The 26,222-nt window shown below is 44.8% G+C and overlaps 1 protein-coding gene across 2 annotated transcripts in view; it reads right to left on the reverse strand.

The window, feature by feature from the left end:
* Positions 1–26,222, reverse strand: part of armc9 (armadillo repeat containing 9) — a 64,819-nt gene that overhangs the window by 12,266 nt on the left and 26,331 nt on the right. For both annotated transcript variants that reach the window (XM_080770365.1, XM_080770364.1), the window contains exons 14-23: positions 25,387–25,477; positions 20,536–20,659; positions 18,366–18,505; positions 16,187–16,263; positions 14,572–14,646; positions 13,133–13,223; positions 11,903–11,955; positions 8,535–8,633; positions 5,410–5,519; positions 336–502 (exon numbers count right to left, since the gene is read on the reverse strand). In XM_080770365.1, coding sequence (XP_080626491.1) covers positions 336–502; positions 5,410–5,519; positions 8,535–8,633; positions 11,903–11,955; positions 13,133–13,223; positions 14,572–14,646; positions 16,187–16,263; positions 18,366–18,505; positions 20,536–20,659; positions 25,387–25,477 — 1,027 coding nt within the window. The remainder of the gene's footprint in view (positions 1–335; positions 503–5,409; positions 5,520–8,534; positions 8,634–11,902; positions 11,956–13,132; positions 13,224–14,571; positions 14,647–16,186; positions 16,264–18,365; positions 18,506–20,535; positions 20,660–25,386; positions 25,478–26,222) is intronic.

The raw sequence follows: 26,222 nt of genomic DNA on the forward strand, positions 1-26,222 counted from the left end.
CACACACGCACGCACGCAAAAAGTAATTTGGTTGCAAAAAAGGTGTTACACTCACATAATATCACACTCACAATGCATCACAACGCAAGTGTAAAATCAGGCATTACGACGTCAACAAGGCCTGCCGAAATACATTTTGCTCGACAACTGTAGATTTAGTAAACTAAAATCCTATATTAATATTATTAAACACAAACATTCTAAAATGACTAAAACTAGAATTACATTTTATTCAAAAGACTATGACTAAACTGAATCCACACACACACACACACACACACACACACACACACACACACACACACACACACACACACACACATTCTGTCACTCACAGATGCTGTGATGGTGCAGGGAGCTGCCAGCGCTGCTGGGTCGGCTGCCGGAGCGTGTCGGGGGCCGCGAGCCGTAGCGCGACGGAGGCAGGCTGTCTTCAGTCCTCTGTCTGCCCAGCGATGGGTGCTCTCTGTCCCCGACACCCTCACCTTGCCCCTGGAAGTCCCTGCACACACACACACACACACAGGGGCACATGGAAACACATCAACGCTGGGTGTAGGGTGGGTTGTCACAAATGTTTGGTATATTTCAGTTGTTTGTAATATCTGCCCTGTGGACGTTTTTATTTACGAAGCCTAAAAAGGCAATCTCATTCATAATGCTCCAATTTCCAGTGGCAAAAGAAAATCGCCAAAAATCGCCAATCGCAATTACTTAATAACTAAAATAAATCGTCAACTTAAATGTGCAATGATGACGGCCCTACGTGTCCTTCTCCGTCTCACCAGCAGGGAGTGTTTTTAAGGACTCTGCACAGTCCTGGGAAACAGAAGTACTCAGGAGACTGCAGACAATAGCCACAGTGGCAGAGAGGGGGGGATACAGGTGGGACAATGCAGGGGTGAACCTGAGCTCCCATGAAGGGCACTAGTGGGACGTGTAGTGAACTAGTGACACATCCTCGCCCGTCCGCAGAGGCCTTTTGTCTTGGTTTCCAGGGCAGCCGTGCGGCGTGACCTCGTTCAGAGGACCGTGGCCTATCGGCCGTCACGCTCACCAGAGGTCTCGCACGCCCAGGTCACATGACTATGACCTGGCAAAAGCTGGCTTTGGTCCTGTAGTCCCAAGGGTTCTCTGACCACCCCCCCTCCCCCAAATGGATAATAAAATCAAAAAGAGACACGTGTATTTGGCTGTGGACTGGAGACCCCAGGGCTCCAGACTAAGGGGGTACCTGCGCCCCGGGAACTATAAAATATCTGTTTGGGACTTAAATTAATCTCAGCCGGGACAGTTTTCGAGTTTTTGAAAATGTGCATATCGATATCGTGCGCACATACGGGCAGCATGAGGCAAACAGCGCTGCGTAAATGTTGCAGTGGAAGAAAAGTGCTGCGTTATTATTAGTGCCCACCTATGCCGTCGCCCCCTCAAGGACCCCAGGGGGTCTCTGGACCCCACTTTGAGAAGCACTGCGTAGCGAACACAGTTACATGTTACAGCAGTCATATTTCCTTCTATGCATGAGGAGTCCACGCCGCTTCTTTTCACCCGACACGTTATTCCAGTCCCTTTCCCTTTCCATCACCCGCCTCGGGTTTGGGCACTGATGACGCGGAGTAGAGAACATGCTATACCGACTGTGCCACTGTGTCCCTTTTATTAATATTTATTGATGGCGTCTCTTGTCCTGCACCAGGCAGGATGATTGCATACTGTAGGGGGTGTGTACTGTGTACGTCTTGCATAGGATGTATTTACTGTGACTGCATAGGGTGTGTACATCTGTATACTTTATTCATATTTAGTTTGAGGATGTCTTTACCGTGACTGCATAGGGTGTGTACATCTGTATACTTTATTCATATTTAGTTTGAGGATGTCTTTACCGTGACTGCATAGGGTGTGTACATCTGTATACTTTATTCATATTTAGTTTGAGGATGGCTTTACCGTGACTGCATAGGGTGTGTACATCTGTATACTTTATTCATATTTAGTTTGAGGATGGCTTTACCGTGACTGCATAGGGTGTGTACATCTGTATACTTTATTCAAATGTGCTTGAGGATGGCTTTACCGTGACTGCATAGGGTGTGTACACCTGTATGCTTCATTCATATATGTTTGAAGAGGTCTTACTGTGACTGCATATGGTGTGTAAACATCTGTATACTTTATTCATATTTGTTTGATGGTGTCTTTACTGTGACGTAATTCTATACCGTCTCCTTCTGAACTCCTTTGCCCTGTACTGTGTTGGTATGTGTAAGTAACCTCTTACCGCTGTGCTGCCGTCTCTGTACTGTGTTAGTATCTGTAAGTAACCTCTTACCGCTGTGCTGCCGTCTCTGTCACCTGCATGGGCCAGGGATGTGCGTGCGTGCAGTGCACTACCTCCTTTGTGCGATTTCTCCCAACGGGATCCATCTATCTATTTACAGTCAGACATTTAGCCTCACAAAGCTCCCATCCAGAACAACTACTGTAGATAAGACGGATGGACCTTTTAGCGGTCCCACGGGGCAAATTCAGTGGCCAGAGGCAGCACAGCAGTTAGAGCACAGATACACACAGGAAACTAAGTAAGATAAGATAAGAGTATTATGCTGCATGCTATAGCTTAGGAAGAAACGGTATCACAGAAAAAATATCAGCAATAAACAACAGTATATTTTGTGACGGTTTAGGACCACAATGGAAAGTTCCCGGGACTTGTTTGTGTTATCCTCAATAATGACTGTCATTATTACATCAACAGAATACACTGATATCAATACAGTGCCAGCAGCATTATCGGTACAATAACCTTCCACACCCTACGGTCTAATTGAGGAATAGGAAACACCTGGTGGTATTATTACAGTGTCCATGTCAGAGTCAGGACATGTCGGGTCAGGTCAGGTCATTGTTCTGGTGTGGAGTCCAAAGGACACTTTAAATCGGACACCTGACCATTCATGGACACAAATCAATCAGTCCTGTCAGTTTTCCAGTTATATGGCCATCAAGACTCACGTTTTCTCTGTGGCCTTCGACAATGCCTGATGTAAATGTTATACTGCCTTTAGCTCTATTTATTCTGGATTAAGAGCGTCTGCTAAATAACTAAATTGTAAAAAATTGTAATTCTGTCTATAACTTCCTCCATATTGTTGCCATGTACTTTTGTTACGTTTGCATGTACTGTTCTGTCTTTTCTAATTTTAACCTGTACAGCACTTTGGTCGACCATTGGTATATAGCACGTGATACGTGCTATATAAAATAAGTTTGAGTTGAGTTGAGTGGCAAAGTGTTGGCAAAGTGCCAACACTTTGTTGTCATTTGGTGCCCTACAATGTATAGTGTCCCATTTTCAGACAGACACCTATACTTATTGCCTCTTTTGTCTCCATGCCACGTCGACCATTAGCGAGCCATTGTCTCGCTAAGTCGAGGCAGCTCAATGGAATGCTCGCATGTCCTCTAAGAAAACAAGTACAGTAGGGCAACGCCAATGTAAAGAAGAAACGTAAGGATACACTATAAAAAGGAAGCATGCTAGTTTATCTAGGTTGGTAAGTGAACCCCGCCCCCGGCCACCTGTTTAGCTGCAGTGGGTAAAGTTACTCTTCACCACAACATGTCACCTGAAGGGGTCTAATTTATACAACTAACTACCAAAGTTGTCTGGAAGCCGGGCGGGCGGGCGGCAGGGGCGTCATGTTTCAATAATGATCGTGAGTGCTCAAAGTGAGGGCAAAACAGAACAAAAGCCACCTTATTAGCATTTGAATGCCCACGTTGGGCGGCCCAACACCTCTTGCCCAAGCGCCCCCGTAAAAGTGTGTGACTTATACGTGACATTTTGAGCAGGGGGAGGGGAAAGGGAGGCGAAATTCAGTCTTCATAATACGTGGGACGGTGGGTGCATATTGGCTTATTATTTTAACCGTGGGTGTTTCAGCTACCAGGCACCCCCGGAGTCTCCGCCACTGGCGGGCGGGGAGGGAGATCTTTTGTGGCTGTGCGTACTTCCTACGGCCTGCAGAGGCGCTGCTGCGTTGGCCCGGTGGGGACTGAACACTGGCTGGCAGGGTGAGCCAGTATGGCACAACGACAGTGGGAAGCAATGTTAGAATATGTATTGGGGGGGAAAAAGACGGGTAAAAATAATGTAATTAATAATTAATTAATCATCTAAATGTATTAAAAAGCTAAATTCGATTTTATATATTGGTGCTTTGTGCACACTCAGTCATTTCCAAATACAGAGACATTCTATACCCTAATATATTCCCTATCGGCGGCATGTCATTATTTATTTTTTATTTTTTATAATTCTTAATCCTTGGGTTCCCCCGGACCACACTTTGAGAACCACTGTGGTTTGTTTGTTTAACTGTCGTATTCTGACCCGACTCAGATCGCAAGATCGAAACGTCGGTCATTTTTTTCTACTAGCACCTGAATAAAAAAGGCTTAAACTGTTGGAGCTGGTCCAGTCCAGTGTCCAGCCCTTCTGGTGCTGCGATGCCGTTTGTTCCTCGTGAGTCGTAGCTATCGTGTTGCTACTGTTTATTCGAACTGCTGTGCTGCCTCTAGCCACTGAATTTGCCCTGTGGGACCGATGAAGCTCAATCCTTCTATCTTCTACAGTATCTTGATTTAAGGAGCTTTGGCTTAATATGTCTAAAAATGTAGATGGATGGTTATAACTTTATTGATCCATGCACCAGAGACAGCACAGCAGTAAGATCATGGTTACAGACGTACAGGGCAAAGAAGTGCAGTGGGTACAGTATACAGAAGAACAGTAAAGACACCCTCAAACAGATATGAATTAAATTAATAACATATGTGTCTATACACATAACACACCCTATATACAATCCTGGGTGGACAGGGGAGATGTTGTATACAGCTGGTACACAGCACAGGTGTGGTCGTACTGCCTGGAGCATGTGGAAGGAATCAGACCATGGCTACACTGTCATGTTACACAGGACAAGCTGTGCCATATAATATAAACAATAGCTTTCGGGACTAAGAAAGAGAAGACAATAGAGAGAGACAACGGGCCATAATATGATAATAGCAGACCATAATTCTTCCTCAGACAGTGCGCGTACAGTATACAAAATGCTCCTGTTTGATGGGAGTAGAGAGATAAGCCGCCTATAGTTATGACATGGTTATGAAATGGTGGGCAGCACATGTTCCAGCCGACCGCGTATAGCCGCTGTTGTTGTCGTGGTGTATTGTATACCTGTCCTACTTACGGTCGCATACATACATGTATGCACTGTGCACATGCGTGTACTGTACAGCAGTGGCTCTCAAACCTCATGTCGAGGTCCCCATACATACAGTATGCAATGCATTGTGTGTGTATGTTGTGTACAGTACGTGGGAAACTGAACTCACGTGGCGTGGGCACGTGGGTGAGCACTCGGGGTGGCAGGCCGTTGAAGAGGCTCGTCCACACTATGCTGGGGCCCAGGTGCAGGTCTCCTCCTCGTCATGTTGGTCATGATCTACGCGTACACACACACACACACGCACACGCACACACACACGCACACAATTAGGGGGTTGAACAGTTATTTAGACTAATTGATTTACAGTAAACGGAATAATTGCGACTGCAGGTCGCAGTTAACTATATGGAATCTAGCATTTCCCGTCAGTGTGTGTGTGTGTGTTGGTTGGTTGGTTGGTTGGTCACCCCAGGCAAGCCCCCATAGGCCTATATGCTGCCCAGGTCATCGTGACATCACGTGACATCATCAGGGATGGATATCCATAGTAAATGTGACCTGCTGAAAGCTGAAAGCCTTTGACTCAAAAGGCTCAATGGAAATACTCTGCTTTAGTACTACTTAAGTTCAGGTGGGTGGTGCTAAGGTCAGAACATGGTATACTTAATAATGAACTGGTGGGTGTGGCAACATAAAAACGTGTGTGTGTGTGTGTGTGTGTGTGTGTGTGTGTGTGCATGTCAGCTGTACTGTATGTAACGATGCTTTGCCGTGCATGCACGACAGTGTTTATGTCCTTTGTAGATTATGTGGACATAAATAAACATGTCACGTGTGTGTGTGTGTGTGTGTGTGTGTGTGTGTGTGTGTGTGTGTGTGTGTGAGACAGTAGGAAGTATGTAGGCCTCCGGCCCATGTAGGGAAGTGACTGTACGATGCTCTTTGATCAGTTTACACATACAGTAGCCTGACGGGGAGTGTGTCTGTCTGTGAGATTCTTGCCACAGACGAGACGTGGCGATTACACATGGCTTAGTGTGTATCTGTCGGGCTACACCAGTCAGACCTACATGCTGTTTCTAAGCTCATTTCTATTCTAAACGTTACGTGCCTACCTACCATAGTGGCCTATAGCATGTCTTCGTCTTTCTCTGCCTGCATGCCATTAATGTGAAAATCAATTATATCCTGGCTGATAACTTCTAGGAGGGCAGGTTGACTAAAGTTTAATGTATACCGTCACAGCTTGAAGCCAAGGAGAACTGCTTTTCAAGCCACTATTATGGGAACTGTGTTGACGAGCTCACAAGGGACCCCCCTACAGAGGGTGTGCGCCTAAGTGCATGCATTAAGTGAGTGGCAAAGTGAGTTTAACCCATTCTGACCTGAGATCAGATTCATACGAGGTTTCCACTGGACACACACTGGTCTGATTAACCCATTCTGACCTGAGATCAGATTCTAAAAATGTCAGTCGTTCTTTGATTTTAAAAAAATAGCAGACCTACAAGCTCGTAGCGCGCCACTCGGTGGCGCGCTATGAGCTTGTAGATCTGCTATTTTTCAATAGCTAAAGCATGACATGATGCTAACACCAAAAGGGGTTCCCGTTCAGAATGGGTTAACGTTGTTTTATAGAATCAGATACTGTAGTATTTCTTTGTTTGGAGGTACAGTATGGGCTGTCAAGGCCAGAGAGTAGTATTTTGCCACTCAGGCGGCGTTCCCTTCCTGCATAACTTCGACGTATGATGAGGACGATGATATCACGTGCATACCTTCTATTCTGTCCCTCATGTACATGTAGTCCTTCACGTCACACTGATAATACCTTTGTTGATTCCCAGCCTTATTACTCATCTCTGAGGAGAAAAGCCTGACTTCCGTCATATACGGATTTCCCCCGGCAAAAATCTTTCTCCCTGAAAGCTTCTTTTCTTCCTGAAAGCTGAAAGCCTTTGACTCAAAAGGCTCAATGGAAATACACTGCTTGTGTGTGTGTGTGTGTGTGTGTGTGTCTGCACGTGTGTGTGTGTGTGTGTCCGCACGTGTGTGTATGCGTGACACACACACGCACACACACACACACACACACACACACACACACACACACACGTCAGCTGTACTGTATGTAACGATGCTTTGCCGTACATGCACGTTGTAACTGGCTGCTCTCCCACTGTCAAACTGCACTGGCAGTGTTTATGTCCTTTGTACAAGGTTCCCGTGCTTCTCATTATGTGGACATAAATAAACATTTAGTGTGTGTGTGTGTGTGTGTGTGTGTGTGTGTGTGTGTCTTAGGCCTCACTCACACCTTCGCATCTAGCATACATTGTTGGATTGGATGCTAGATGTAAACAAAGGGTAAGTGTCATGGCCGCCCCAATGCATTTCCAATGGAAGTCACATGGTTTGACACAACATTTTTGTTGTACGGCTTCCGGCTGTGTTTCGACTGCCCCCCCCCCCTCCCCCTCATACAACACAAATGTTGTGTCAAACCATGTGACTCCCATTGGAAATGCATTGCGAGCTTGCATCAGTAAACAAGTCTCATGCATCAGCTGTACAACAATCTGTTGTGACCCGTGTGAGTGAAGTCTTACTCCCAGGTACTCTGTGGTCAGCAGGCTGTGTGTGTGTGTGTGTGTGTGTGTGTGTGTGTGTGTGTGTGTGTGTGTGAGAGTGAAGTCTTACTCCCAGGTACTCTGTGGTCAGCAGGCTGTGTGTGTGTGTGTGTGTGTGTGTGTGTGTGTGTGTGTGAGAGTGAAGTCTTACTCCCAGGTACTCTGTGGTCAGCAGTCTGTGTGTGTGTGTGTGTGTGTGTGTGTGTGTGTGTGTGTGTGTGTGTGTGTGTGTGTGTGTGTGTGTGTGTGTGTGTGTGTGTGTGTGTGTGTGTGTGGTCTTACTCCCAGGTACTCTGTGGTCAGCAGTCTGTGTGTGTGTGTGTGTGTGTGTGTGTGTGTGTGTGTGTGTGTGTGTGTGTGTGTGAAGTCTTACTCCCAGGTACTCTGTGGTCAGCAGGCTGTGTGTGTGTGTGTGTGTGTGTGTGTGTGTGTGTGTGTGTGTGTGTGTGTGTGTGTGTGTGTGTGTGTGTGTGTGTGTGTGTGTGTGTGTGTGTGTGTGTGTGTGTGTGTGTGTGTGTGTGTGTGTGTGTGTGTGTGTGTGTGTGTGTGTGTGTGTGTGTGTGTGTGTGTGTGTGTGTGTGTGTGTGTAAAGTCTTACTCCCAGGTACTCTGTGGTCAGCAGGCTGTGTGTGTGTGTGTGTGTGTGTGTGTGTAGTCTTACTCCCAGGTACTCTGTGGTCAGAAGGCTCTCTCCACACAGCTCTCCAGGCTGTGGTTGCAGTTCCTCTTCTTTATCCAGATCCGACTCCATCAAATCTTCCTGTCAGAAAAAGGACGAAAAAAAAAAATAGATCAGTAAACCAAAATGGAGGAGGTAATTAACAAAAGAAGTGTCATGTAATGCCGCTTGTATTCACAAGAGAGCCTTTGTGGTCCTCGGAGTGGTAAAAGTACAGGACCCTGGGGACTGGGGAGGTCACAGGCTGGGTGTTGTGCAGTGCAAAAAACAGATCTACAAGCTCACAACACGTGCAACTACGTATGCATCTGAATGTGCCGTCCATGTGTATTGTTAATTTGTTGAGTACTGTATGTGTAGGAGCATAATTATGAGAAGAGTATATTCTACAAAAACACAAGACCAAATTAAAACCTTATTATACACCATGCACTTTTGGGTGTCAGTCAACAAGAACATAACGATTTATAAGTCAGTCAAATTTAAATTGACTTGAATTGCACTGAAGTTCTAAAGTACACTAGCTTTTGGTTAGCAACATACATACAGTATGTAATATTCCGGTGACTGTTAAGTTTTACTTAGTTTCATTGTACTGATATTCTACTGTTAGACGGATGTTAGGTTTTTAGTTTACTGATGATCCTAGATGACTATTTCTAAATCGCTCTGGATTAAGAGCGTCTGCTCAATGCCTAAATTGTAAATTAAGCGCTGCATGGCAACCTTGTTATAATAAAAGCATTGACCACATGAACACTAGCATCCCTATATTCTCGGCATGTCATAATACCACGGCCAACACGTGTTCGGTATTTTCGGCGAGGAGGAGGTGTATAGACCCCTGCGGGACCCCGCAGGTTTAACTGGTTAACCCATTCTGAACGGGAACCCATTTTGGTGTTAGCATCATGTTATGCTTTAGCTATTGAAAAATAGCAGATCTACAAGCTCATAGCGCGCCACCGAGTGGCGCGCTACGAGCTTGTAGGTCTGCTATTTTTGAACGACTGACATTTTTAGAATCTCTGATCTCAGGTCAGAATGGGTTAATCAGACCAACGTGCGTGTCCAGTGGAAACCTCGTATGAATCTGATCTCAGGTCAGAATGGGTTAAGCCCCTAGCTGTATAGTTGTTCAGTATAGTGCTGGACGGATGGAGTGACCGACTGACCGACATAATAACCATCCTCAAAGCACGGCCCCCACGGCGGGGCTAAAGGCACTACGTGGAAGAATGAGGGGAGGGGGGGGGGGGGGGGGGAGGTGGGTAAGTGGAAACACAAACAAACACTAAAAAACCCACCCCACCTTTGACACATTTCCCAAACATGTAGATGGCAATCTGAAAGTGACACAGATATTGGGTGTCTCCACCTCCACCTGCCACCTGTGTGTGTGTGTGTGTGTGTGTGTGTGTGTGTGTGTGTGTGTGTGTGTGAGACTGTGTGTTTGTGACGGCGATAAGCCTGGCATATTGAATTCTCTAGGAAAGTGGGTTAGTTAGATAAGTTGCCGTGTTAAGAGTGGGGGTCGTACAGGGGGTCACCCAGACGTGTGTGTGTGTGGTTTGCGTGTGTAGAGCATGTGGCCATTGTTCATTGACTCATATAATATGGGTAAAAAAGCAGCAAAAGAAAATCTCTGGAAATGTGAGTGAGTGCAATAGAACAGGGAAGATTTACACCGAATCTGCATTTACCCATGGCCCCTGTATTAGTCCAGATTCACTTGTATTCTGGTGGGTTATGTTTGTATGAAACCTGTTTGAAGTTGTATTCATATTTATTCAACATAGATATGCATATTATTATATTAATTTTTTTGTACCCTGCCTACCATATTGTGTTGGTGGCTTTACTCGTGGGAGTAAGCAGCCGTGACAACAACAAGGACAAGCTCTTTTAACCCATTCTGAACGGGAACCCATTTTGGTGTTAGCATCATGTTATGCTTTAGCTATTGAAAAATAGCAGATCTACAAGCTCGTAGCGCGCCGCCGAGTGGCGCGCTACGAGCTTGTAGGTCTGCTATTTTTGAAAAATCGAATAACGACTGACATTTTTTAGAATCTGATCTCGGGTCAGAATGGGTTAATCAGACCAGTGTGTGTCCAGTGGAAACCTCGTATGAATCTGATCTCAGGTCAGAATGGGTTAATGCTGCAACAGCTCACGAATACCACACCCTGACGCTTCCTACATATAGTCATACGCACCTTCAATGAATAAATGGACGACATTGATAACATAATAACACATTACGTTCCCATAAGAGATAAGACATTCCCGTAACGCAGTCCCAACGCTAATAATTACACAATAAAGCAACGTGATACGCCATTGCGCCCAGGAGGGCACGCTGCGGGATATACTCTCCAGTCCCCTCCCACTTACTAATGGCCAGGGACGCGCAACACAAATGAATCTATTCATTTGGGAAAATGTTTTCTATATGGAGTGCAGTTGTAAGGAGGAGGAAACGCAAACAATTATATACGTATACTTTCACGCAAAGTCTTTGAATGCTGCCGCTATTTGAAGTGGAACTGTTGTGTTGAAGTCACCGCCCTGAGTTGCTTGTCTCTCGATAGAGAGCAACTTGTTGAAAAGCTATGACTTAATTAGTGTAAGAGTTAGTGAACGTGCACTCCGCCTGGCTGCATGGGCATTGCTTATGGGCATAGTGAAACAGACGAAACATGATACTACTTTAGATAGATAGATAGAATCTATCTATCTATCTAAAGTAGTATCATGTTTCTATCTATCGCGCATTGCCAAGGTATTATCGTGCGCAACCCTTATTTTGAAGAGCCAAACATCCGTAACCGGATGTTACAATGACAGAATGCTGTGTGTGGCGTCTTGACCGGTTGTTGTTCTCTCGGTCGGTGGTGTAAAAACCCGACTGCGAGTATCACAGCGCCTCCTGCTGTCAGCCGTTGAAAAACCTTGTTTTCACCAGAAACGACTGTAGCCGATTTGGAGATACAGGCCCATACATGTCCCACTTTGACTGTTATGCTAACGAGCGGCAGCTAACGATTCGATCCGACCAAACCATGGATTAAAGAATATATAAACCCTGGAAAGCGTAGGCTACTGTTCTGGCGGGCTAGACGATTAGCTTAATCCTACGGTTACTACGGTTCTGGTTGGGCTCCGTGTTAATATACTGAAATGTCACAAATTATATAATGCCATTTCTTATCTTCCACTTGTCCCATATATACTGTATACCATTAGGCATATTGTTTTTCAAGAAGAATAGCGAAATGTGTATGTTGTACAGTAGACAACGTGAGGGTGTGTGTACAATAGATGGGTAAATAATGTGTTGGTCTTACATCATCATCCTCCTCTTCCTCCTCGTCGTCTGACTCGGCCCCCTCTTCCTCGACTGCATTGCACACACAGACAGACACAAAGTACACAATCAAATACACTGACCGACAAAATACATTAGATACAAAGTAAAGTATATACACATACACAATTATGCCTCATATAAACACACCATATATAAGATAGCTTCTTCTAGCCCACAATATACAGTTGAAAAGGCAACCGTAGTCCGTATTCTATTACATTTTCTTATCTTTGCAGAATATTGTAATACACACCAAGAGCCAGTTGCACCACCTCGCACTAAGTTCAAACGTAGCCTAGTTATAGCTTAAATGGCTATGAATGGTATATGCATGTACAGTAATTATTATATTACATTTTCTTATCTTTGCACATACCGGTCATATTGTAATACACACCAAGAGTGTGTATTACTAAGTTCAAACGTAGCCTAGTTACAGCTTAAATGGCTATGAATTGTATATGCATACAGTAACGCATACGCCATTTAACACCTTGAGTGGCATAAACGGAGGTCTCCGTCCTATCAAATAGATTAATCACAGGACGGAGATTAATCACAGGACGGAGATTAATCACAGGACGGAACATCAATCATTCCATAACCGAGCGCACCGCTCCACAGTCTGGGAGCGCCTTTTGGGCAACATTCCATGTCATTTCCTGTTGGGACGTCATCCAAAGTGGTCCCCCTCCATTTTAGTGGATGAGATCGAAAATCTTAAAACGTGAATAACTCTTGATCTAAATCAATGCTTTCCAATTCTAACCAAAGATTGTGTTTTTGACGGCCCGTCGCGGTCCCGTCGCTTGTCGCGTTAAATTCAATTCTTGTCGATTCCCTCTGGGTTTTTTTTGGCTACATCTAGCTACTTCTAGCTACTTCAAAGATGGCGCTGTGCCACGTTGAAATAGGCACGCTGCGCGCCCTGGTTTAATGGTCCTAAATACCCCCGGGCGTTCTGGGCGTGTTAACCAAGCTAGATGATTTCCATTTTTCTTTCTTAAATAATGAAGAAAAAAAAGTCTCCCCAATTTTGTCATTGCCAGTTCCCACGGAATTTCCAGTGGATTTCCAGAATTTCCAGTTCCCAATGGATTGCAGAACAAATCAAATGCATTTCTCTCTTCATTTGGGGAACCAAATGAACAGAGAATTTGATCTGTTCCTAAAGATGGTTCCTAGAAGCCGATATGGATATACTGACCCGAGTTGAGTTGCTTGATGATAAACTCAATCTGCCTGTTGAGAACGGGGTTCTCTTCTTTCCTGTAGCAGCACAGGATCTCTTCCACACTCTGCATGAGTGTGACACAAAAACACACTGTGTCTTACATTCATTTATAGCTACTTGGCATACATCGTTGTTGTCCGGCAGAAAACCCATTTTTACACACACAACCCAGCAAGCCAAATGGCGTCATGATCTTTACGTAATTTCCAGGACATCTTCACTACTTGAAATAATATATACGGTAGCTTATTCTGGGCCAGACTAGTTATGATATGACTTAAGTTGGTCTGGCCTCGAGCGGACTCTCTCTGATTCATCCAGGGACGTCCGACTTAAGGCTCATTCATAGTCTGGATTTTTGGTGGTGAGCTGACCACCGGAGCTGAAATAACGTTGAGTGGTGGTGGGTAAAAACAGAGAGAAGGGCTGGAGCGGTGGCGGTGGTTTGCTCTTCACCGCGGCTCGTGACGTCATGTTCGGTGGTCACCTCAGTGACGTCATGTTGTAGTTCGGTGGTCACCTCACCACCGAAAATCCAGACTATGAAATAGCTTTAGTGGGCAGGATTTATGTTGGTTGAAATCAGGTGATATTCTGGGACAGATGTGACTAGTCTTGGTTTGACTTGATCTGGCCCCAATCGAGACGTCACTAATTCGTCCAGGTCCTGACCGTGCTTGCTGGGAAGTATCAAACGTTTTGGGTCTGCTAACACTCGCATGACTGAAGTAAAATGTGACGGAAGTAGCATGTGCTTAAATTCATTTAGAAAATGTTTCAGATGTCCTTAATCCACACGCTACAGTACGTCCAACCAGGGAAACTCCCCCCCCTGTCAGGTGTAAAGGAGCGACTTGGACACTCAGTCATGAAGGAAGCATGAGTTCAAGTCCGTTGCTCTCCCCATGTCCCACATATATGGGGACTAGGGTGGCGGAGGGTGTGTAGAGCCCAGGATCACATTAGGTAATTGACACAGGGGTGAAAAGTGGGCTACAAAATCGTGGGATAAAAATTATTTAAAAAAAAATTCTAAAAGAATGACCTCAGTAACGGTTTTGAACAAGAGGTTTCCACCCAACAAAGGTGATTGCGAACGCAGTGAGCACTTACTATGAGACCTAGCAGATCATGTCTGTCTGTGTGTCTGTCTGTCTGTCCCGCTTTTGTGCCCATATATGGAGCTGAGTGAGTGTCCCGCTGTTACGTCACCATGACTCAGCCATAACCATATAAGGAGTCCCCAAAGCAGCTATACGTCCAAAACCCAAATATGTACGAGCTGCGTTCGCTTCCCGCGTTTGCGCGTCTTACTCGTATATGTGTATATTTATATTGTTTGATTATGAACACCTTGGAGTTCCACAATTTGCCAAAAATAAATATGTGGAAAGTGTTTAATCCCATCTCACCATCTCCCTGGCTTCCTCTCGCACTGAGGGAACAGACAGGATGCTGTATAGGGCTCCATTCACATATGGACGGATCTGGAACACACGCACGTGCACACACACACACACGCACACACACACACACACACACACACACACACACACACACACACACACACACACACACACACACACACACACACACACACACACACACACCAAATGTTATCATGTCTGCTTATCATAAGCAACTTGGGGCTTGTTTCTAACTTCTTTGTGTTTCACCCTACTTGATCATACTAGTGTCACACAAAGGCATCAAAAGTAGCAGATCGGCAAGCTTGAAACCATTCTGACCTGAGATCAGATTCATACGAGGTTTCCACTGGACACACACTGGTCTGATTAACCCATTCTGACCTGAGATCAGATTCTAAAAATGTCAGTCGTTCTTTGATTTTTCAAAAAATAGCAGATCTACAAGCTCATAGCGCGCCACCGAGTGGCGCGCTATGAGCTTGTAGATCTGCTATTTTTCAATAGCTAAAGCATAACATGGTGCTAACACTGAAATGGGTTCCCGTTCAGAATGGGTTAAACATGGTGCGAAGCCACTCATGTTGAGCTTGTTGATCTGATACGTTTGCATTTGAATCTTGGAAAGTAAGTAGTTTTGGACAACCTATTGTTCTGTCCTGTCCACTGACATATGTACAAAAACATCACAAGACCTCAGCTATAACTCGTTGTGTTTACACAAAAAGTAACAGCTCAATAATTGTTATAAATCAGCGGTCAGGATGACATTAAAAACTGCATGATGCAACCATTACGACAATAAAGAGATTGTAACAGCTGTTTGTTTGTTGGACCGCCGGAGAGTGGTTACCAAAGATTCACAGCTTCTGTTTGTTGCTTTTATATCAGTGTTTTCAACTATGAAAGTAAAACATACATAAACACACTTTCTTTTTCTCAGCCACATGTTGAGTCGACCTCGAGTGTCCTAGACAAAGATGCCAAAAGCTTTAAGCTTGTTCTTGTGCAATGTGCGTGCGCGCGCGTGTGTGTGCGTGTGTGTGACAATATCGCCGAGACAGTTTGTTCATTTTTGGACCACAGTTCTTATACGAGACGATTTTAAGATGACCCCATGTTATTCTCCATAGAGAAAAACTTCCATGAACCAGGGGATGAGCGAGTGACATCAGTGACTTCGGCGCTCTATTGAAAGCAGCCATAGGCTTTCTTGGCATTGAAATCCTCTTAGCAGACCTCGTATTGAACTGTTCTTTCCCATGCTTTTTTTATGCAAAGTGGTAATGAAGTATTCAATCAATCAATTAAATCAAAAGATTCAGGTTGGGGTTAAAATTGGGATTATGCAACATTAGAGGTTGGCTTTAGGGGTTAATGGAGAGTTATGCGTGATTTGTACCTACAGTAGTGCCTGTACTGTATGTGTTGCTCACCGAAAATAGCTCACCATTGTCCTCTATTTACAGCTTAAGGGTTTGCTAAACAACAATACCAGTCATATAATTGCCGTCTTAAAACGTTCATGTCCTCACAAGTATAGTAATACAAGTGTGTGTGTGTGTGTGTGTGTGTGTGTGTGTGTGTGTGTATACTGTACCTCATGATTCTCATGTCCCAAAAGGTCTGTTAGGACTTTCAACACGTGTTTAGCATTCTCTGCACACTTCCTCTTTCCTGTACACGCGCACACACACACACACACACACACACACACACACACACACACACACACACACACACAAATCCCTTTAAATTAAATTCCCCTATGATGCAATTAATGTTATTAATTAAGTCACTGTCTGCATTCCTGCGTGTTTTTGCATAATTTCGCCTTCTTGGAAAACGAGAATGAGGCCTTTGAGTTTGTTTTCCTCCTGCACTGCAGACTAGTGTCAATACATTTTCTGTTAACTCTTCCTCGGTTTAGATTTGATTTACTGCGTTTTCCATTACATCAAAGGACCTCCAGTATTAGATTGACAAATTCTATAAAGAGGCCTGGAGCAATGAGAGAGAGGGAGGGAGAGAGAGAGAGAGAGGGAGGGAGGGAGGGAGGGAGGGAGGGGGGGGGGAGAGAGGGAGAGAGAGAGAGAGAGAGAGGGAGGGAGGGGGAGAGAGAGAGGGAGGGAGGGAGGGGGGGGGGAGAGAGAGAGAGAGAGGGAGAGCGAGAGAGAGGGAGGGAGGGGGAGAGAGAGAGAGAGAGAGAGAGAGAGAGAGAGAGGGTGTTCTCAGTGTGAATTTAAAGGAGAATTCCATACTAAAAGGCTTTCTTACCTTTCTTTGTAGTTGTTTCGTCCCCACCAAAGAGGTCCAGGTGTTATTTTGTGCAAAAGCTCCTTATTGGCCGTTTCCCCTACCATAAGCCCTAAATGAATTGCATTGAATTGAATGGGAATTGAATGGGGCTATGGGGTCGCTTATTTCCATCGCTCAAAATTATAATTTCTTTGTATATATCCTCTCTTCATAATGTAAATAATATCCCAAGCGGCACACTTTACTACTTCTTTCGATGGAAATAAGCGAACTAGCATAACACCCCATAGCCCCATTCAATTCCCATTCAATGCAATGCAATTCATTGAGGGCTTATGGTAGGGAAAATAGCCAATAAGGAGTTTTTGCACAAAAAAAACACCTGGACCTCTTTGGTGGGGACGTAACAACTACAAAGAAAGGTAAGAAAGATAAGAAAGCATTCTAGCATGGAATTCTCCTTTAAGTCAGATACACTCTAGATATCGTTGCTGTCAGGCAGAAACATATTACCGGTATCTACTGTACATGCCGGTATTCAAAAGCTTTCAAAAGTTTTTTTGTTGTTGCCCTAATTCATACTACAGTGCCACTCAAAAACAGCAAAAGTTGCAGCTCTGCAAGCTCAAAACGACATGTTTTGAGCTTGTAGATATTGCCGTTTTTGTGTGAGGACATGTGAGGTTTGCCACCCGACAGAGACGATATGACGCATGAGGTCAGAATAGTGCATTCTTATAAGACACCATTTTCTGACAGACCGCAGCAGACAGATCCAATTTGATTGGAGGGCTTTATTCTTCAGGCTAAATCATAATGGGCCCATAACTGTGTCTTTAATGCAATTATCCATCAGAAATAACGCTGGACAGAAGCCTCGGTAAGTTGACATCATGGCCTTTTAACGGATTTCCTCCCCAGAAAACGATGTATTATCGTTTCATTTTATGTGACAGGTTCTGAGCATGAGGTCACAAACCTCTTACATGACGTGTATTTGACTGGGCAGACGCAGAGCACTGTGTTAAGAAAAAAAATATATATATAATTTGATTTGATTCGTATTGATTTTCCATTTGTGTTGGTTGGTTAGTTCTTTATCAAAAGACATCACATTGGAGAGAAAAAGTTGCATATTGTTGATGTCGGGTAGAAACCTCTTATCTCCGTGTTAAAACTTTTTGTGTTATCATTCTACAGTCACATCAAAAGTAGCAAAACAATGAATGATGACATAGTCATATATTGTTTTCCTGACGTTTCCTATTTTTTGCAACGTGTATGTTGGACTCCTAATGTAACATAGTGTCATAACAAACAATTGTCATACTTATTCTGGTAGAAAACCTGGAGATTGTCATTCAGTAAGTGGATGTTATGATACAAATTATTACATTATAATAATGGTGTGTAAAACAGAAAATGTAAACTTTCCCACGGACATGACCGAGTCTTTGCCACGTCCGTGTATTGCATACGGACATGTTGGTGCCCCCTGCAGGACAGAAGGCGTACTGTACCTTGCGTTCGCAGACACAGGTTCATGAGCAGGGCCACGGAGTACACCAGAGTGTAGTCGTTCAGGCAGTCCGAGTCCTGCAGCTCGTCCACCAGCAAGCCAATCATATCGTCCGCTATCATGGCCGTCTGTTGGCTCCGCCTATATCGAAACGTGACAGTAATTAACGAGGGGATAAAATCGGCGAGACGAGGCGACGTCGTCGTTGTTCTAAGCCCCGAGGCCGGCTTTGTTTTGCCCACAGATTTATCATGCATATACAACGACATCTGATACATGTACATGTATTACACACTGTGTAAATGATGTCCCTCTGCCAAGAAGCGAAATTAAAGTTCCATTGTGTGACGCGCTGCCACAACAAACATTGGGGAATTACAATAACAAGCCATTGTGGTTCAAAACAAAGCAGCTCTGCATCTCACCTGAGGAAAGAAAAAAAATGAATTACAGTCGCCCAAAAGACTGGAGCACTATAGTATTCACACAGGACTAGTATTACCCAGGGACCCTGTGTCCTTTTCACCCCTCCCCCCGCGTCTGTGTGGCACACGGGCCGCATTCACACAGGACAAGTGTCTTTTACTCTAATGCACTGGTTCCCAAACTTCTTCCTGTCAACGACCCCCAAATTGACACTCATTAGCCTGCATGGACCCCCATTTGAAACTATATGCCAAGGACATATATGCTAAGAGAAGATGTTTATGGCTCTAGCAGTTATTTTCAACCAAGGGCCCCCCGCGGTTTGACCTGAATTAGGCTACAGGTCCACATTTAATGGCATTTCTATCTCTGGGACCCCAATATATACAGTATTGTAAAATCACTGTTAATTTAACTGAGTGTGTACGAGTGTAATTTTTTTTTACACTCTCTGAGTTACAGTCCCATAAGGGTCCATTTGGTTCCTAACTATCATTTAGCTGGGGTCCCCCTGGAGCTCCCTCAAGGACCCCCGGGGGTCCCCGGACCCCACTTTGGGAACCACTGCTCTAATGTACTGATATCGATCGCCTCAGATTTGACTGGATCTGTTCATGACGTCCACTTCCTGTACTAGGGGGTCTTCAACTAGGGGGTCCGGGACCCCTAGGGGGTTCTCAGAGTTACTAAAGGGGCCAAAATGTTTGTGATTCCTCCACAAATCATCATTTGAATGTCTGAAAATACAATATAATAATAAATATAATCTGACTCCAACATAAAAGGAACAAACTAAACACGAAAGTACATTTAAATGATCATCTAAATATACCGAGCAAGTTTGACAGCACAATCTCACGCAATGGTAGTGTGTGTGTGTGTGTGTGTGTGTGTGTGTGTGTGTGTGTGTGTGTGTGTGTGGGGGGGGGGCTGCATCTCTCTCTCTCTCTCTGCTAAAGGGTTCTTGGCCTGTAAAACGTTGAACCCCCCCCCCCCCCCCCCCCGCCCCCCTGCTGTACACAATTTTCTTGAACAACACGAGCATAATAATGGCTGCTGGGAAGAGAAACAGGAATGGGATGCACAAAGAGAGACTCATTGTAATTGTGGTGGTGGTGGTGAGGTGGTGAGGTGGTGAGCGGTGAGCCACGATTACAAAAAGCACCTCGTTTGGAATAGTAACGCTTCTAGAGAGACATAAGACGAGGTAGTGTGAGGTACTAATATAAGGAATTAGTATGCATATATCAACTAGCAGGTTTCTTTGCATCCCCTACATTTAGCAACTATAGCAGGTTTCTGTGCATCCATTATGTGCTTACTGTAAATCGCTCTGGATTAATTATCTGCTAAATACCTAAATTGTAAATTGGACTGTGACCGATGTGTGGGTCCATTTGGTTCTATTTGTTGTACACTCTCAGAGTTATTGTGGTCCTTACAAATAAAACATTTGAGAACCGCTAGTACTAGTTGGACTCCCAATATGCCATAGTGTTGTAGTAAATAAGTGTCATACATATTCTGAAGAACACCTGGAGACTTGACATTCAATAATTGGGTCTTATGATCAAAATAAGAACATTTGCCACTGACAAGACCAAGTCTTTGCCACGGACACATTGGTCCGTCAGTGTATGGACGTATTTATGAAAGTACCATCAGTGTTACCTGAGGCTGAGTTTCTGCATGGCTACCAGGATGTTCTCTCGTATTCATGATGACCAAAGTACCATCAGTGTTACCTGAGGCTGAGTTTCTGCATGGCTACCAGGATGTTCTCTCGGCCCAGCGAGTCTTTCTCCTCCCTCCGCAGTGTCTCCGTCAGGAGTCTGAGCAGAAAGGGGATCTGGGAGAGGTACACGCGACCTGGAAGACAACACATGAGGGCTTAGCGTAGTGAGACAGACAAGCAGGGGTCTTCAACTTACAGGGGGTCCGGAACCCCTGGGTGGGGTGTGGCAGGGTGGGGGTCCACTCCACAGAGTTATTACAGGGGGTCTGGAACCCCTGGGGGTCTGCCGTTGTGTGAGCGATTGTTTTCCCCCACCCTTTTTATGAACCACTTGTACCAAGAATCCCTATCCTGAGGAGAGCAAAATGCCAAAATGACCTTGAGCTTATAGATCGGCTATTTTTGTTGTTTGGTGTCGATGGAAAGAAGGAGCAAACAAAGTACAGAGCCAAAGGTCAAGTTTACTAAGTATAGAGGGTATGCGCATGCATATAGTGAATGGCAGATCGAGTGGCAAAGTGAGTGACCAAGTGAATTTAATGTTGTTTAAAGTCATTTCATGCAATGAAATATGACTTTTCTGTTTGGATGTATGGGCTGTCAAGGCCAGAAAATAGTTTTTTGCCACTCAGTAGGCGTTCCCACATAACTTCCTGGTATGATGATGATATCACGCGCATAGCCTCTATTGAGGGTTTATGTCAGAAAAAAATAATAAATAAACAAACAAACAAACTACTAAAATAAATAATCTGCACTGATGATAGTGCTGTCAAACTAGTCTTTGAAGCCATCTATGAAATGCTCTTACTTCATCTCTCTCTCTCAGCAAGGGGTCCTTTCCTTGGCCTGAAAAACGTTGAAGACCCCTGCTCCAGAGACGAATAATAAGACCCCTGCTCGAGAGACGAATAATAAGACCCCTGCTCGAGAGACGACTAATAAGCTTGCTTCACTGGATAAATGGTTTTTCCCCTGCCATGCCATGCTCTAAGCCCTTGTCATAATACCACATAGAGGAATATAGCTCATCAATTTTCCGCAGCATGGCAGTAAATTCAGACTTTGTGGATTGAAACTAATAACAACCTCTAGCCCCCCAAGCTATAGATTGTTGGCTAGAGTAGCTGTGCCAAATAGATTTTATGAGATTAGTTTTAGCAATCAGTTTACGAGGTGACTCGGGGGTAACTTGCTCCCCTATACTTGGCAGAGAACAATGAAACTGAAAGTTATTTTTGTGTGTGGGTGGGGGGGGGGGGCTTTATTCAATAGAGAGAGAGAGAAAGAGAGAGAGAGAGAGAGAGAGAGAGAGAGAGAGAGAGAGACAGGGAATGGCAAGAGAGGGAGAGATGGGAAGAACACACAGCCAAGAGCCTTGGGTCGGATAGGATTGGACTGAGCTTTGATATGCTCTACCAGGTTTGTTTGTGACTATGAAATGGGTCTGAATGACTTTGGTTGTAAAGTTTGTAATACAAACCGTTCCAATGGCATTAGTGTAAGTGCTTATCGGCGTTGCAAGGATGAGGGGGGGTACTTGGAAACAATTCTCCCCTCCAAGGGGATCCCGGTCCAAAAGCGTTTGAGAACCTCTGTTGTATTGTGAACCAGAACCACTGTTGTATTGTGAACCAGAACCTCTGTTGTATCGTGAACCAGAACCTCTGTTGTATTGTGAACCAGAACCTCTGTTGTATTGTGAACCCCTCTAAAGGTCCTCTCAAACGGGCAGCGATGAACGCAGACGTTGTGTCCTGGATCAACGACCGGTCTGCTCATGAGGGGCGCGACAACGCCAAGCGTAAAACAAAAAATCACACCTGTGTGAACTGAGTGGTGCAACTCCCCCCCCTCCTCTCCTCTCTCTCTCATTAGCAGGCAACAGTCCAGCACTAATACTATCTCTCTCTCTCTGTTTCTGGCACAACAGCGCCCCTACTGGTAGTCAGTAGGTGCTCATGAACACGTACATAGGCACATGCATAGGTGAACCAACACATAGGTGAACACGGACATTGCTGTTCCTTGGAGTGGTTGCACCACTCAAAAAAAAGCTAAACATAATCCAGGTCTGGTGAGTCGTGGGCGTGTGCACGAAGCGAGCACGCGCGTGACAATTTCACGGGACCGCACCCACGTAAATACGCTTGCGTTGTTGCCCCTCGACTTCTCTCCGCACGTACAGAAAGAAAAAAAACGCAATGAAAATGAACTACAGGCGCGTTAAATCACTGCCCGTTTGAAAGGACCCTAAGATGAGCTGCTGCATCTCAAGGGAATATCCTCTCATTAAATTCTGACCAATACATTCTGACCAAAGCCTTAATGACCCGTTTCAGTAGTACTCCTTTGACATAATTATGCAATTATTCATAGGTGGTGTTATGTAGAATATTGTTTCCAAATGTGCAAATGGCCGTGCATTCTCCTCATGGAATGAGGTGGTGGATTCATAAAGGGTTGCAGCTTGTCTCTCTCTTTCTCACCCCCCTCCTCCGATGGAAGGATAATTGGGCTGACATTTAACCACAACCACTTTCTGCATGATGGGGTTAGGCATCGTGTCAGCAAGATGATAGTTATTGCAAAACAATTTAAAGAAGTAAATACATAACCTTCGTAGTCTTATTGTAGCTAATGGGGCCTGCCCCTGCTATGGAATACATTTGCAGTCTCTCAGTCTCTCTGCCCAGTGGCCACTATATTAAATCAACATCTATTCAATAATCTTTCACGTGAAGAGATAAAAGGTTATATCACATGGCTCTTACACCGAAGAGAAACTTCTGCCGTTGTTGGAACCAATTAAATTATAATATAGGTCCGTGCAAGTACTATATAACGTTGTTGTCGGGAAAGAGACCTCTTATGTCTTATTATCCAAATGGACCAATTAGAGAATGTAGAAGAGTGGTTATTTTGACGGTAACATTAGCCTGTCATCTCTCCTAATGGTATCACATCAATACAGCATGGACTTGTGGTACAAAATGTTATCCAACAATAACAGAATATTCTGTAGTTTTGAGTCAGAGATTCTAAATGTCATCAAATGGAGGTCAATGAATAACCCATTCTGAACGGGAACCCATTTTGGTGTTATAGCATCATGTTATGCTTTAGCTATTGAAAAATAGCAGATCTACAAGCTCATAGCGCGCCACCGAGTGGCGCGCTACGAGCTTGTAGGTCTGCTATTTTTGAAAAATCGAAGAACGACTGACATTTTTAGAATCTGATCTCAGGTCAGAATGGGTTAATCAGACCAGTGTGTGTACAGTGGAAACCTCGTATGAATCTGATCTCAGGTCAGAATGGGATAATGAATAAATAATGGACCTTGATATGAAAAGAGTTGAGAACCACTGACGTACCGTATACTGCTGGAGCACAAGTGGTGGACTAAGTAACTAAGTACCTCTAAGTACTGTACTTAAGTAAAATGTTGAGGTATTTGTACTTCACTCGAGTATTTCCAACTTCCAGTACTTTTACTTCTACAGCCACTACATCTCAGATCCAAATATTGTACTTTTACTCCACTACATTTATTTGAAAACACTAGTTACTAATTACTTTGTAGATTTGGGTTATTATTACAAAACATACATTACATGACATAATAGCCGATCAACAAGCTCACAATGCAACGCATACGTATTTTCAAAAGGATTTTTTTTTTAATACATTTTGAACTTAATGAGTACTTTAAGTACATTTTGACGCCAATACCGTAGTACTTTAACTCAAGTAAATTTTAATTCACCGACTTTTACTCATAACGGGAGTATTTCTACATTGCAGTATCGGTATACTTTTCATCATTTTTCGACCGCGGTCGAGATCATGGATTCCACAATGCTACGCCAGACTTCCCGGTCCTTCATTGCCACTCCCAGTTCCTGCCTACTGAAGCACTGGTCTTTCATTGGCACTCCCAGTTCCTGCCTACTGAAGCACTGGTCTTTCATTGGCACTCCCAGTTCCTGCCTACTGAAGCACTGGTCTTTCATTGGCACTCCCAGTTCCTGCCTACTGAAGCACTGGTCTTTCATTGGCACTCCCAGTTCCTGCCTACTGAAGCACTGGTCTTTCATTGGCACTCCCAGTTCCTGCCTACTGAAGCACTGGTCTTTCATTGGCACTCCCAGTTCCTGCCTACTGAAGCACTGGTCTTTCATTGGCACTCCCAGTTCCTGCCTACTGAAGCACTGGTCTTTCATTGGCACTCCCAGTTCCTGCCTACTGAAGCACTGGTCTTTCATTGGCACTCCCAGTTCCTGCCTACTGAAGCACTGGTCTTTCATTGCCACTCCCAGTTCCTGCCTACTGAAGGACTGGTCTTTCATTGCCACTCCCAGTTCCTGCCTACTGAAGCACTGGTCTTTCATTGCCACTCCCAGTTCCTGCCTACTGAAGCACTGGTCTTTCATTGCCACTCCCAGTTCCTGCCTACTGAAGCACTGGTCTTTCATTGCCACTCCCAGTTCCTGCCTACTGAAGCATGTGTCCCTAACGATGACATGCAGGGAACGACAGCTTTCTACCTATCGTCCGCTCTGAGGCAGGACTCCAGAGAAGAAGGGAAGATATAACCTCATTGTCAGCTCTGTAGCAGTGGCCGGAAAACTGCGCTCTTCTGGATCGGACCAGTGTAGAAACACAGGGAAGGTTGCTGACTGTATATTAGATTAGTCAATGGGTGGCTCTTCCAAGACAGATTTTGCGCTCTCATTAGAAGGCGGGTGTAAGTACCATCCAACCGTTTCTTTGAAAGTGTCCATGTCTCGGAGCCAGATACTTTTACTGTCTGAAGTATCATGTGCGAGTACTTTCCCCATCCCTGTGGAGCACTTACCCTCGGCCAGGGAAGCAAAGGCGTGGACGAGGCGAGCCACGTACTGACGGACGACCTCGTCTCTGGACCTCATCAGATGGAGCACGGTTTTCTGCCAGCACAGGGAGGGACACAACACACAACATTTAGGCTTCAGTGCATTGAGGTTTTCTGCCAGCACAGGGAGGGACACAACACACAACATTTAGGCTTCAGTGCATTGAGGTTTTCTGCCAGCACAGGGAGGGACACAGCACACAACATTTAGGCTTCAGTGCATTGAGGTGTTTTCTGCCAGCACAGGGAGGGACACAACACACAACATTTAGGCTTCAGTGCATTGAGGTTTTCTGCCAGCACAGGGAGGGACACAACACACAACATTTAGGCTTCAGTGCATTGAGCTGTTTTCTGCCAGCACAGGGAGGGACACAACACACAACATTTAGGCTTCAGTGCATTGAGGTGTTTTCTGCCAGCACAGGGAGGGACACAACACACAACATTCAGGCTTCAGTGCATTGAGGTGTTTTCTGCCAGCACAGGGAGGGACACAACACACAACATTCAGGCTTCAGTGCATTGAGGTGTTTTCTGCCAGCACAGGGAGGGACACAACACACAACATTTAGGCTTCAGTGCATTGAGGTGTTTTCTGCCAGCACAGGGAGGGACACAACACACAACATTCAGGCTTCAGTGCATTGAGGTGTTTTCTGCCAGCACAGGGAGGGACACAACACACAACATTCAGGCTTCAGTGCATTGAGGTGTTTTCTGCCAGCACAGGGAGGGACACAACACACAACATTCAGGCTTCAGTGCATTGAGGTGTTTTCTGCCAGCACAGGGAGGGA

This window comes from Protomyctophum bolini, assembly GCF_963924005.1.
Source record: "Protomyctophum bolini genome assembly, chromosome: 8".
NCBI lineage: Eukaryota > Metazoa > Chordata > Actinopteri > Myctophiformes > Myctophidae > Protomyctophum > Protomyctophum bolini.